Source organism: Cebus imitator, unplaced genomic scaffold (genome assembly GCF_001604975.1).
Source record: "Cebus imitator isolate Cc_AM_T3 unplaced genomic scaffold, Cebus_imitator-1.0 Scaffold473, whole genome shotgun sequence".
NCBI lineage: Eukaryota > Metazoa > Chordata > Mammalia > Primates > Cebidae > Cebus > Cebus imitator.
Window position 1 is genome coordinate 480,696 of NW_016107788.1, and position 13,565 is coordinate 494,260.

The 13,565-nt window shown below is 50.6% G+C and overlaps 1 protein-coding gene across 1 annotated transcript; it reads left to right on the plus strand.

The window, feature by feature from the left end:
* Window positions 1-8,759: 8,759 nt before the first annotated feature.
* KLK4 (kallikrein related peptidase 4) lies at window positions 8,760-13,334 on the plus strand. The gene is made up of 5 exons (XM_017512491.2): window positions 8,760-8,820; window positions 10,016-10,178; window positions 10,604-10,854; window positions 10,937-11,073; window positions 12,344-13,334. Exons 1-5 carry the CDS (start codon window positions 8,760-8,762, stop codon window positions 12,494-12,496), a joined length of 765 nt encoding a protein of 254 aa, XP_017367980.1. The 3' UTR covers window positions 12,497-13,334.
* The last annotated feature ends 231 nt before the right edge of the window (window positions 13,335-13,565 follow it).

Genomic DNA, 13,565 nt, shown 5'->3' on the forward strand with positions numbered 1-13,565 from the left:
TTTTTTGGCAGAGTCTTGCTCTGTTGTCCAGGCTGGAGAGTGAAGCAGCATGATCTCAGACTCCCAGGTTCAAGCAATTCTCCTGACTCAGCCTCCTGAGTAGCTGGGATTACAGGTGCATACCACAATGCCTGGCTAATTTTGTATTTTTAGTAGAGACCTCAGTTTCTCCATGTTGGCTAGGCTGGTCTCAAACTCCTGACCTCAGGTGATCTGCCCACCTTGGCCTCCCAAAGTGCTGGGATTACAGGCATGAGCCGCCACGCCCAGCCTTATTCATTTTTAAGTGCTTACTTCAGTAGTGTTAAGTGTATTCACGCTGTTATGCAACCAATCTCCAGGCTTTCTTCATCTTGCAAAACCGAAAATCTGCACTCACTCATCAACTCCCCATTTCCTTCTCCCAGCAGCTGCTGGCAGCCACCATTCTACTTTCTGTCGCAATGAACTTGATTAATCATTTTAGGTACCTCATAGAATTCAGGTGCTTCAGCCTCCCAAGTAGCTGGGACTACAAGCATGCACCACTATACCCAGCTATTTTTTGTATTTTTAGTAGGGATGGGATTTCACCATGCTGACCGGGCTGGTCTCGAACTCCTGACCTCAAATGATTCACCCATCTCAGCCTCCCAAAGTGTTGGGATTATAGGTGTGAGTCACAGTGCCCAGGCTGAAAATTTCTTTATAGTGATGAAATAGTTCTGTATCCCAATTGTGGTGATGGCTACCTTTATCTATAGACATGAAAGAGAGACAGAGAGAAACAGAGACAGACAGTGGGGATGGGATGGAGAGAGAGACAGAGAGAGAGAGATGTAAAAAATGATGAAATCCATGTAAGGTCTCTACCTGAGTTAACAGCATAATATCTACGTCATTTTCCTAGTTTTGACAGTGTACTATCCTTATAAAAAGTGTTACCAGCCGGGCGCGGTGGCTCACGCCTGGAATCCCAGCAGTTTGTGAGGCTGATTCAGGTGGATCACCGGGTCAGGAGATCAAGACCATCCTGGCCAACATGGTGAAATCCTGTCCCTACTAAAAATACAAAAATTAGCGGGTGTGATGGCACTTGCCTGTAATCCCAGCTGCTGGGGAGGCAGATGAAGGAGACTCACTTGAACCCAGGAGATGGAGGTTGCAGTGAGCCAAGATCATGCCACTGCCCTCCAGCCTGGAGACAGAACAAGACTCCGTCTCAAAAAAAAAAAGAGTTACCACTAGGAGAATCTGAATGAAGGGTACATGGGCATTCTCTGCACTATTTGGCAACTTTTTGCGAGTTTTATATTATTTCAAAATAAAATGTCATAATAAAAATGTGTCTGGCGTATGGGAAGTGCTCAGTAAAAAATGTTATCACCCCCTAGATCTCGCTGGCTGCATTTTCCATTCCATTTTATTTGCTTTATTGTCAGTGTCTATTTTCTGGCCAGCTCTAATCATTGCAAAATGAACAACAAGATCCCTTTAGGAAAAAAAAAAAAAAAAGTCCCTCCCACTGAGTCCTCCTTGGCTGATTCTCTAGCAGAAAGCTTGACAGTCATACGTGTAATTATGAATCATCTGTCATTTTCACACCAGCTATTGTTTTATAACTTGAGTAATTATCCAAACAGTATTTCACAAACCTCGACACTAACCAGGCATTACAGATCTTCAATGTTCGTAACAGGAAAGAGAATTCACCAAGTGTTCTAGGCTCCGGGAGACGCCTTTCCTGGTTTGGAGCCAGGCCTGACGGCTAAAGACAAGAGGAAAAATATAAAAACACATGTTTGTATGCGTTTGCTCATGTGTCGCAAAACCCTGGAAGACGACCCAAAAAACATTCTAGTTTTTGTGTTTTGAAGAGGGATGAAGACAGAATAGGTGGCAAACAAAGTTAGAATGGAGGTTGATCACTCTGTTTTTTATAAACATGTTTTGTTTTTTTACCACATAAAAATACTTTCTCTTTTTTTTTTCTTGAGATGGAGTCCTGCTCTGTCGCCCAGGCTGGAGTGCAGTGGCGTGATCCCGGCTCACTTCAACCTCTGCCTCCCGCGTTCAAGCGATTCTGCTGCCTCAGCCTCCTGAGTAACCGAGACTACACGCGCCCACCACCACGCCCGGCTAACTTTTGCATATTTGGTAGAGACGGGGTTTCACCATGTTGGCCAAGCTGGTTTCAAACTCCTGGACTCAAGTGATCCACCCATCTCTGCCTCCCAAAGTGCTAGGATTACAGGTATGAGTCACTGCACCTGGCCAAAAATATATTTTATCAAAAAATTAAATAGAAATGATGTTACACACACACATGCCAGAGTCCCTGAGTCCAAACCTGGCTGCTCCTTATTGTGTGACCTTCGCAAATGACTTTAAACAATTTTTTTTTAATGGGGGGGAGGTCTCACTACATTGCCCAGGCTGGCCTTGAACTCCTGGACTAAAGCAATCCTTCTTCAGCCTCCCAGGATGCTGGATTAAAAGGTGTGAGCCATGGCACCTGGGCTTAGAAAATGACTTCAACTGCCCTTTGCCTCAGTTTCCCCCATTTATAGTGGTGACAGAAACAGCAGCAAGTTCCTAGGATGGCTGGGAATATAAACAAGTTAATTGCTGCAAATCCGTTAAAACTGTTTTACAGAGCACACACTTAGCATGTGTTAGCAATTAGTGCCACTGTTCTCCTCCTGAGTAAGTGCAGAAGTGAAGAAAGATTTGCTGTCTTCTCACCTTTCCCCAATCTAACAAATCTAGCCAGTGAGAGTTTTACTGAGAAAAGCTGATTTCCTTTTCAAATGGGGAAAGAAATCAATTCAGAAATTGATTGTTTGCAGGCAACTGAGTGGGCAGGTGAGAGCACTGGATCTGCACTTTTTTTGTTTTTAAAAGACAGACTTATGATTTTATCCTATAAGGTTAAGTACAATAACTCAAAGATTCTGCCGGGTGCGGTGACTCACGCCTATAATCCCAGCGCTTTGGGAAGCTGAGGTGGGAGGATGGTTTGAGGCCTGGAATTCAAGTACAACCTGGGCAACATAGTGAGACCCTGTCTCTGTTTTTTAAAAATGACTATAACCACTCAATATATGCGACTAGTTAATTATTATTATTATCTCCATGGTCATTATTTGAGTATATGGGTGCACAGAGGAGCAGGAGAGGGCTCCGAAAGACACCCAAGGTCAACATATGACTTCATTATATTCATAGCAATAATTGGAGATACCATTTGCTGGGCTCTTGGATGTCCAACGTGTTGTGTGGACGTCCCCATTGAAACTTCACACAAACCCACACGATGTGGCTATCCTCGGCTGAGGAAGTGGCTATCCTCAGCTGAGGAAGGCCAACCCTGAGACCAGACACACTCAGCCCTTACCTGATATCACGATTGAGCCCCTCCCTTTTTTTTTTCTTTTGTTTGTTTGAGATGGAGTCTCGCTCTGTCACCCAGGCTGGAGTGCTGCAGAGCGATCTCATCTCACTGCAACCTCCGCCTCGCAGGTTCAAGCCGTTCTCCTGCCTCAGCCTCCCGGAGTAGCTGGGACTACAGGCACGTGCCACCACACCCGGCTAATTATTTTGTATTTCTAGTAGAGGCGGAGTTTCACCGTTTTAGCCAGGTGGTCTCAATCTCCTGATCTCGTAATCCGCCCGCCTCAGCCTCCCAAAGCGCTGGCATTACAGGCGTGAGCCACGCACTCAGCCAAGCCCCTCCCTTTACATCTGAGAGACCCAAAGTCTGGACTAGGACTTGGTGTCTCCAGGTGGCAAGCTCTGTTTCTGGAGCCAGAGCTGGATGCTGCGACTGGCGCAAGAGAGCCCTGGACCCACAACCTTCAGTCCTCCCCCGGTATGCCTCTCCGACTCCACAAGGTGGCAGTATTGCACCGTGGCAAGCGCACCTGCCCCGAGCTTGGGGAGTGCAGATCCCAGGTAAGAACCTGCCCGCTCAGTTTTCTGAAAACAACCCGGAGCTTCTCTGCGACTCTTTCTTTAAATCTTTAAAGTGGAGGTGATAACAGGTCCCACCTCATAGGATGCTGAGGAGATTAAATGAGTTCACATTTATAAAGAGCCCGGAATAATGCCTGGCAAAAGATAAAGTACGTTATGAGAGTAGCTATGATGGCGATGACGTTGACGGTCAGGATGATAGACGACTCATTTTGTTGTGTTGTGATTTGTGACTTTCTTTCCCTCTGATCTCTTTATATCCACGTCTCTGTGTGTCCATGCCTCCACTTTTTCCTCCGCTGAGGTCACAAACTCAGCCACCTCCTGGGGCCAGGCAGGAAGTATAAATGAGGGAAGCTGACTGTGTGGGAGCCAAGGAAAACCGCAGGGTGCCCCCGGGGTGGCCACTCAGCACCTGCTGATGCTGGATTATGGCCGCGTGGGAATGCAGGCGTGATGTTGACTGATAACCGTGGCCTTTTCAAGGGAAACTTGAAATCTCCTGACCTTTTAATGCTCCTGATCCATTCAAACAAACAAGCCAACAAAAAAGTCCAGAATCTAAGAGGCCAGATGTGTCTGCAGCCTGCATTTATTCACGACCGCCCTCTATGGGTGTCCCGGGTAGAGACCCTAGGAATTGGAATGAATTTCACTCCATAGCCAGAGGAGCCAGAAAGCAACACAGTCCTTTCATGAAACAGAAATAATAAGCCTCTCTCCTCTCCTTTCAGAAAGAAACCACAGCCGGCAGGGCCTGGTGGCTCACGCCTGTAACCCCAGCACAAGGGCTGAAGGTAATCACAAAGATCACCTGATCACCCATAAGAGGGAGACATAAGAGTCAGTCAGAGAAGGGGGGTGAGTACATGAAGCAGAGGTCAGGATGATGCGACTGTTGGATTTGAAGATGGAGGAAGCGGCCACCAGCCAAGGCATGCAGGTGACATCTTAAAGCTGGAAACAGTGAAGAAACAGAGCCTCCTCTGAGGCATCCTGAAGGAATCAGCCTGACACTTTGACTTTAGCCCAGTGACACTGGCTTTGGACTCGTGACTCTGGCATTGTAAGAGAATGTGTCTCTTTTTGTTTTCAGCCACTAAGTTTGTGGTAGTTAAGACAGCAGCAACGGGAAATGAATACAGACTTAATACACTTGACAACAAATAAAATCAGGGTAAAGAGGAGGAGCCATTCTAGACAGGGGCCCAGGAGGGAACATTTAAGAAGAAACCAGGACCAGGTGCAGTGCCTCATGCCTATAATCTTGTGAGGCTGAGGCAGGCAGATCACTTGAGCCCACGAGTTCAAGACCAACCTGGGCAACTTGTGGGACCCTGTCTCAAAAAAAATAAAAATAAAACAGGAAAAAGAAACAGGTAAAATTAATCTTAGTAACTTCCTTAACTTGATATATTCAAACTTGTCATTTCCACATGTAACCAATGTAAAAAAATCAATAAGAGAATTTATATTCTTTATTCCACACTAGATCTTCGAAATTGTGTGTATTTTTACACTCACAGCACATCTCAATTTGGATGCTATGTTTTTTCAGAAATATTTGATCTGCACTCAGAGCCCAGAAAGCTTAGAGTTGAAAAGGATGATTCACGCACCCAGGTTGTTCTAAACTCACTTAATTAAAACTCTTTCCCACCTGCATTCTGATCTAGGGAGCCACAGGGTGACAGAGACAGAGTTGAAAGACTAGACAATAAATAGTGCTGTGGGCGGTGAGAAATCAGAGACAAGGACACAGAAACAGGGGACAGAGACCAACACAGAGAGGAAAACAAAGACAGAGAGACATGAGAGAAGACAGGAGGAAAGCAGAGACAGAAAAAGACGGACAGAGACACAGGTGCCGAGCCACAGACGAAGAGACAGAGATGGGAGGAGAGAGAGATGCAGAGACAGATGGACAGAGACACAGGCATGGAGCCACAGACGGGGAGACAGAGAAGGCAAGGAAAGACAGAGACAGGAAGAAAGACACACAGGGCCAGAGAGAGACAGAGATCAGAGGGTCACAGAAGTCTGAGGCAGAGTGAGAGAGACAGACTCAGAGAGAGACAGAAACGGAAAGAGAGCGAGAGGCACACCAGGGTTCCTGTCTTGCGGCCCCAGCCTATGTCCTGTCCTGCCCAGAGTTATTTGGGGGTGCACGGGCCCAGGACAGAGTTGGGGGAGGGTCTCACTGGGGATGCTTCCAGTCTAGCAGGTGGGAGAAACAGAGACAAGGGGGAGAGAGAGAGACAGAGATAGAGCCCGAGAGATGGGTAAAAAGAGAACCAGAGGGCTGGGGACGGTGGCTCACGCCTGTCATCCCAGCACTTTGGGAGGCCGAGGTGGGCGGATCACAAGGTCAAGAGATTGAGACCAGCCTGGCCAACATGGTGAAACTCTGTCTCTACCAAAAATACAAAAATTAGCCGGGCGGACACCTGTAATCCCAGCTACTCGAGAGGCTGAGGCAGAATTGCTTGAACTCAGGAGGCGGAGGTTGCCGTAAGCCGAGATCGCGCCACTGCACTCCAGCCTGGCTACAGAGGGGGACTCTGTCGTCTCAAAAAAAAAAAAAAGCCGGAGAGAGACAGAGACACAGGGTGCGGTGTGAGGGAGAGAAGGAAGGAAGGAGAAAGAATGTTAAAGAGCAGAGACAAGACCCAGGAGAGGCAGAGAGAGAGACGGGGACATTCATGCCTCATCGCCGTCATCTGCCGGCACCACCCTCACCCGCGACGACTCCGCGGTCTACACCCACCCACTCCTTGGGTGATCTCATCTGGCCTCGTGGCTGTAAACACCACCTCTCCCCTGCTGAGTCCCCACTGTTTCTTTCTAGCCAGTCCTGACCTTGACCTGCCCCTCCGTGCTCTACTGCACCTCACACACACACCTGTGCTGGTGTCTCCACAAGATCCGCAGAGGCGCCGGCAGCGCAGGGGCTGAGACCAAGCCTCCACGCCATCCCTGGCCCCTCTGCTCCTGGCCCCCCACTTTGCATCCATCCGGCAGTAACTTGGCTCCACATGCAGAGGGGACCCCACGTCCATTCACCTGTCTTCTCCCTTGACCCCATCACCTCCCACCTGGGCTGTTGCCACCGGCCCCCGCCCCACCCCCGCCATCACTCTCCACGATGAAAGTTTTTAAAAAGTAAATAAGATGACGTCACTCCATCCTCGTGCTTAAAATCCACTGCACTTAAGTTAAACCCAAACACCCTTAACCCTGGTACATAAACCCCTGGAGGCCTGCCCGGCCCCTGGTCTGCTCTCCTGCCCGCCCCACCCTCCTTTGCCTGGAGCCAAGTTCTCCCCTGCACCCGGCAACCTACCCTGCTGCAGGGGCCCTCCTCCTCCTCCTCCCCACTTGGCTCTGGGCTTAAATGTTTCCCTTCTCTGAGACTCCCGACCACCCCTTACATGCTGGTTCCTGCAGTTTTCCTTTATGGTCTGTGCCCCCCCGTGGGACGCGATCCCCAGTGGCCCCAGCACCTGCGCAGAGCTTGGAGCGTGGTGGGCACTCAGCTGCTTTTCACCGAGATAACTTTATAGTTCTCCCACGCACTGGGAGCCTACGATGTGCCTGGCACCGTGAGCCTTTCCCCGAATTACCTCTTTGAATTCACTTTGGAAACGAGGCATAATGGTCACCCCAGTTTTACGGCTGGAAAAACTGAGGCTCACAGGAGTGCAGTTACTTGCCGAAGCCTCCCAAAATACCGTGTGATGTAGGCTGGATGTGAACCCAGGGAAATTTGCTGGAGAAGCACAGAAAGAGGGTGATGGAGGAGGCGGGGAGAGAAAGAGAGAGAGAGAGAGATTTAGTTTAAAGAGAGAGAACACGCGAGAGAACAGGACAGAATGAGAGAAAATGAAAGAAAACACGAGAGAATGAAAGAACAAGAGAAAGAAAAGGAGAGATAGAGGCAAGGGAGGTATCTTGTGAGAGACAATAAGAACATGAAAAGAGATAGAACGAGAGAGAGAGCAAAAAAGGGAGAGTGGAGTCTAGGATCTGGGCAGGGGTCTCCTTCCTGGGCCCCTGGCCCCTGCCGCCAGCCCCATGTGGGCCCCGGACCACTGCCTGGTCAGAGCTGAGGCAGCCTGAGAGAGTTGAGCTGGAAGCTCCCAGCACCTGACCCCTGGAATGCATCCCCTGGGGGGCAGGTCAGCACAGGCTGAGGACGCTTATAAGCCCCACAGAGGCCCCTGCGGGAGGCCACAGGCTGGAGCTCAGCCCAGCAGCAGAATCCAGGAGCCCAGAGGTGGCCAGGTAAGAGGCCTGGTGGTCCCCCACTAAAAGCCTGCTGTCTTCGGGATCCAACTCCCCACAGCTCCGTGTCACTGGATTCTTAGCCTCTGGGCCTTCTGTCTCCACATCTCTCCAGATAGATCTCTCACTGTCTCTAGATAGGACTCTCTCTCTCTCTCTCTCTCTCTCTCTCTCTCTCTGTCTCTTACTCCGTCTCCCTCAGCCTCTCTGTCTCTCTGAACCTATGTCTCCATGTCTAACTCTCAGCTGTCTCTGAGGGTATCTCTCAAATGCTCTGTCTCTCTGGCTCCAATTCTCTCTGTCTTCCCTCTGTGCTTATTCATGGGTGACTAGACACCATCTCTCCCCACTCATAGATGGCTAGATGCTTTCTCTAAACTTTCCTTTCTACCTAGTTCTCTCTCTTTCTCTGTCTCTAAATCTGTCTCTCTAAGAAAGGGAGGGAGAAATAGAGGGAGAGAGAGACTTGCAGATCCCCAGACACAGCTGAGGCTCAGCCTTCATCCCCAGGTGCTGACGTGATGGCCACAGCGGGAAACCCCTGGGGCTGGTTCCTGGGGTACCTCATCCTTGGTGTCACAGGTATCTGAGTGTGCATGTGTGTGTGGCTGTCTGTGCTTGGGGGCACAGTGTTTGTTAATGTTCAGGCGTGATTCAGTGTCCTGTTTGTGACTGCAAAGCTGCCTGTGAGACGGTACCATGTGATCTGTCCCCCGTGGCTGTCCCCCTGCACCTCCTCGTATCGTGGTGAATGTGTGTGTGGCACTGTGGGTGTGTGGTTGTGCCTGTGAGACTCTGACAGTTTGTGCCTCTGAATATCTGGTGGAGTGACAACAGTGTAATGATGATGTGGGGACAGGGAAGCCAAGGGTGCGGGAGATTGTGCTTCCCAGGGAGTGATCCATTGCTGGGAATCTGTGGCTGCTTCCTGGGTCTTCAGTCCTGAGATCCCCCTCTCCCATCCCTGAGGAACTCACCTAACAGAACTATATAATGGTGTTTTGGTGTGAATGCGCTTGTGGCTGGGTGTGACTGTGGGCAAGCCTGGGAAGGATAGGAGGACCAACTCTTTGAGCATCAGTCTGTGCAGGCAAGTGACCCGATCCTGGCTCCCAGCAACAACTCCACCCCCCTGAGCTTTAATCCACCCCAAAGGGACTTGATCCCACCGCTATGAGCCTAGACTCCTCTGTTGGAGCCCTGACCGTGGTTTTGTACCGTGATGGCACTAGTCTCACCTCCAGAGCCCACCCCACAGCGCTGACTCTGCCCCAGGAGCCCTGGTCCCACCTTCTGAGACTTCTCTACCTATAACCCTGCTCTTGAAGTCTTGATCCTGCCCCTGCGCTGTAACCCCAACCCCAGGAGCACCGATCCTGCCTTCTCAGCCCACCCCCTTGCCTTGACTCACCTCCCAGGAGCCCTGACTACCCTGAGTCCCTGACCAGGCTCCTGCACAGTCATTACCAACCCTGGGAGCCCTGGGCCTATCTCCTAGAGGAGGGCCCCTGAAACTCCGACCACAACCCCTGCACAATAACCCCACCCCCAAGAGCCCTGACTCCGCCCCCAGGGGGGTCCTGCTCCTGCAAGCCCTCACCACGCCCCTGCACCGTAACCCCACCCCCGAGCCCTGGGACCGCCCCCAGCCCTGACTCCGCCCCCAGGAGTCCAGCCTGCTCCTGAAGCTCTGAACACACCCATGCGTCGTAACCCCACCCTCAGGAGCCCGGGGCCCGTCTCCTGGGCCCGCCCCCAGCCCTGACTCCGCCCCCAGGATCGCTCGTCTCTGGTACCTGCAGCCAAATCGTAAACGGCGAGGACTGCAGCCCGCACTCGCAGCCCTGGCAGGCAGCACTGGTCATGGAAAACGAATTGTTCTGCTCGGGCGTCCTGGTGCATCCGCAGTGGGTGCTGTCAGCCGCACACTGTTTCCAGAAGTGAGTGGAGTGGGCGGGGCCTGGGTCCGGGAGTGGTGCCTGGATGTCTCCTTGGCTGAAGGCGGGAGCCTAAGATCAGGCTCATCCTGGGGTGCTCAGAGGGAAACAGCGGGGAAGGCTCTGGGAGGAGGACGGAATGAGCCTGGATCGGGGAGCCCAGAGTGAAGGGCTGGGAGGCGGGAGCCTTGCTTCGGAAGGACTCAGAGAGCCCTGGGTTGACATCCCAGCCCAGTGCTGTCTCTAGTGAACTAAGGCAACTTCTTGTCCCTGAATTTTTGTGAATGAGGATTTGAGACCATGGTTAAGTAGCTCTTAGCAGGGTGTTTAGCAAAGAGAATGGAGTTGGGGTTAGGGAATGGGGTTGAAGATGAGACTAGAGAGAAGGATGTAGTTGCCACAGAACTGACCTGCCCTCCTTGGCCCAGCTCCTACACCATCGGGCTGGGCCTGCACAGTCTTGATGCCGATCAAGAGCCAGGCAGCCAGATGGTGGCGGCCAGCCTCTCCGTACAGCACCCAGAGTACAACAGACCCTTGCTGGCCAACGACCTCATGCTCATCAGACTGGATGAGTCCGTGTCCGAGTCCGACACCATCCGGAACATCAGCATTGCCTCCCAGTGCCCTACCATGGGGGACTCTTGCCTCGTTTCTGGCTGGGGTCTGCTGGCGAACGGTGAGCTCAGGGGTATGTGTCTGCCCTCTTTGAGGGGTCCTCTATCCAGTCGCGGGGGCTGACCCAGACCTCTGCATCCCAGGCGGAATGCCCACCGTCCTGCAGTGCGTAAACGTGTCGGTGGTGTCGGAGGAGGTCTGCAGTGAGCTCTATGACGCAGTGTACCACCCCAGCATGTTCTGCGCTGGTGGAGGGCAGGACCAGAAGGACTCCTGCAATGTGAGAGATGGGAAAGGAGAGGGCAGGCGACTCAGGGAAGGGTGGAGAAGAGTGGGACAGAGACACACAGGGCCGCATGGTGAGATGCAGAGACAGAGACACACAGGGAGACACTGACAACTGGCAGGAGAGACTGGGAGAAACAGAGAAATAGACATAGGAGTAAAGAGAAGCAAAGGAAGATAGAAACGGAAATAGAGACAGACACAGGGAGGCAGAAACACACACATACACACACACACACACAAAATGCGGTTGACAACAGAAGAACAGCAGCATGGGGGCTGGGGGCGCTGTCCTCCATCCAACAGAAAATCCTTGTATAATATTTGACTCCCCAAAAATGTAACTAAAATAGTCTACTGTTGATGGGAGAGCCTTACCAATAACATTAATAGTCAATGTATGCATACATTTTATGCATTCATGATATAACTTTGTTGGAATTTTTTGATATTTCTAAGCGAAGCAGTTCATCTGCAAATTTTTTTAAATTGTTGCAACTCTCCAAAATTTTTTCTAATATATTTATTGAAAAAAATCCAAGTATAAGTGGACTTGTGCAGTTCAAAACAAGGTTGTTCCAGGGTCAGCTGTGTACTCACAGGGAAACAGTGACACAGATTTGGAGAGATGAAACACGAAGATAAATAGGAAAAACCAAGACTCTGCAAACGGGCTGGGTGTGGTGGCTCATGCCTGTAATCCCAGCACTTTAGGAGACAGAGGCAGGCAGATCACTTGAGGTAAGGAGTTTTAGCCTAGCCAACATGGTGAAATCCTGTCTCTACTAAAAATACAAAAGTTAGCCGAGTGTGGTGGTGGGTGCCTGTAATCCCAGCTATTTGGGAGGCTGAGGCAGGAGAGTTGCTTGAACCTGGAAGGCAGAGGTTGCAGTGAGTCGAGATCGCACCACTTCACCCAGCCTGGGCACCAGAGTGGGACTCTTTCTAAAAAAAAAAAAGACTTTACAAAGACATGCAGAGACACTGAGACAGAGAAACAAGCCGTGAAGGAGACAGAGAAGGAGAGACAGACAAACAACAAGCCCAAGAGAAGCAGCCAGCATTCAGGATGCAGGACATGAGGGAGCCGGGTTAGGTGGCGCCAGGGATGTGGAATGGGACTTCCAAGAGATGTGTTGCTGGGCTGTGTTCCCTTGTTATTGTTGATGTTTCTGTCTTTCTTTCTCATTTAGTTTCTCTCTGATCCCATATCCATTTCCACCCCTCTGTGTTTCAGATTCTGACTCTCTCTCTCTTCACAACAGGGTGACTCTGGGGGACCCCTGATCTGCAAAGGGTCCTTGCAGGGCCTTGTGTCTTTTGGACAAGCCCCGTGTGGCCAAGTCGGCATGCCAAGCGTCTACACCAACCTCTGCAAATTCACTGAGTGGATAGAGAAAACCATCCAGGCCAGTTAAATATAGGGACTTGGGCCCATGAAATTGACCCACAAATACATCCTGCAGAAGGAATTCAGGAATCTAGGTTCCCAGCCCCTCCTCCGTCAGACCCAGGGATCCAGGCCCCCAGCTCCTCCTCCCTCAGACCCAGGGATCCAGGCCCCCAGCTCCTCCTCCCTCAGACCCAGAGCTCCAGGCCCCCAGCCCCTCCTCCCTCAGACCCAGGAGTCCAGGCCCAAGTCCCTCCTCCCTCAGACCTAGCAGTCCAATGCCACCTAGACTCTTCCTGTACACAGTGCTGCCTTGTGGCACGATGTTGACCCAACCTTACCAGTATTAAAGTTGCGTTTTCACATATTTTGTCCCATTTCCCTAGATCCAGAAATAAAGTCTAAGAGAAGTGCAGATTCTGTTTCCAGTATCCTCCTTGCTTCCCTTCCACTCAAGAGATTCTAGCAAATGGCTTTCCCTTCATAGGTCTCAGTTTCCCTATCTGAGAAATGGGAGCTTTGACCAGGAGGCCACAGGGTTTCAGAGGGAGCAGCCGTTCCCTGGGTAATTAAGAGAAACCAGTGCCATGGATGTTGTCCAGTTTCTGAATAGTCGAGTCAGCAAATGGTAACTAGAGATTTTCTTGCTCAGTTTAACTACTCAACTTTAGTTCACATCTACTTATTTTTGTCTTCTAACTGCATTTCAAGAACTTTTCATTTGCATCTGTCTCAGGACTCGGCTGCTGTAGCTGGAGTCTGGTGGGGGAAATAGCGGAGAGGCCTACTGTGAGTGAGAGCTACAGAGACCAAAGAGCAGAGACAGGGGAGGCTGAGGGGCAGAATGGGGCAACTGAGGGGCAAGGAGATGGGAGACTGAATAAGTATACAGATAATTTGAACAATATGATTAACACACTCTACTTAACGCTCAGATATGGAGTGTTGCACCCAGTACCTGAAAAATGTAGAATTTCAAAAGTCAACTACCAGAATGGCTAAAATGGAAAAGAATGACGGTACGAAGTCTCAGTTTTATCTAGAGCAGCTGCAACTCTCCTACATTGCTGGGGGTGGGGGTGCGGGATAAAATGGTA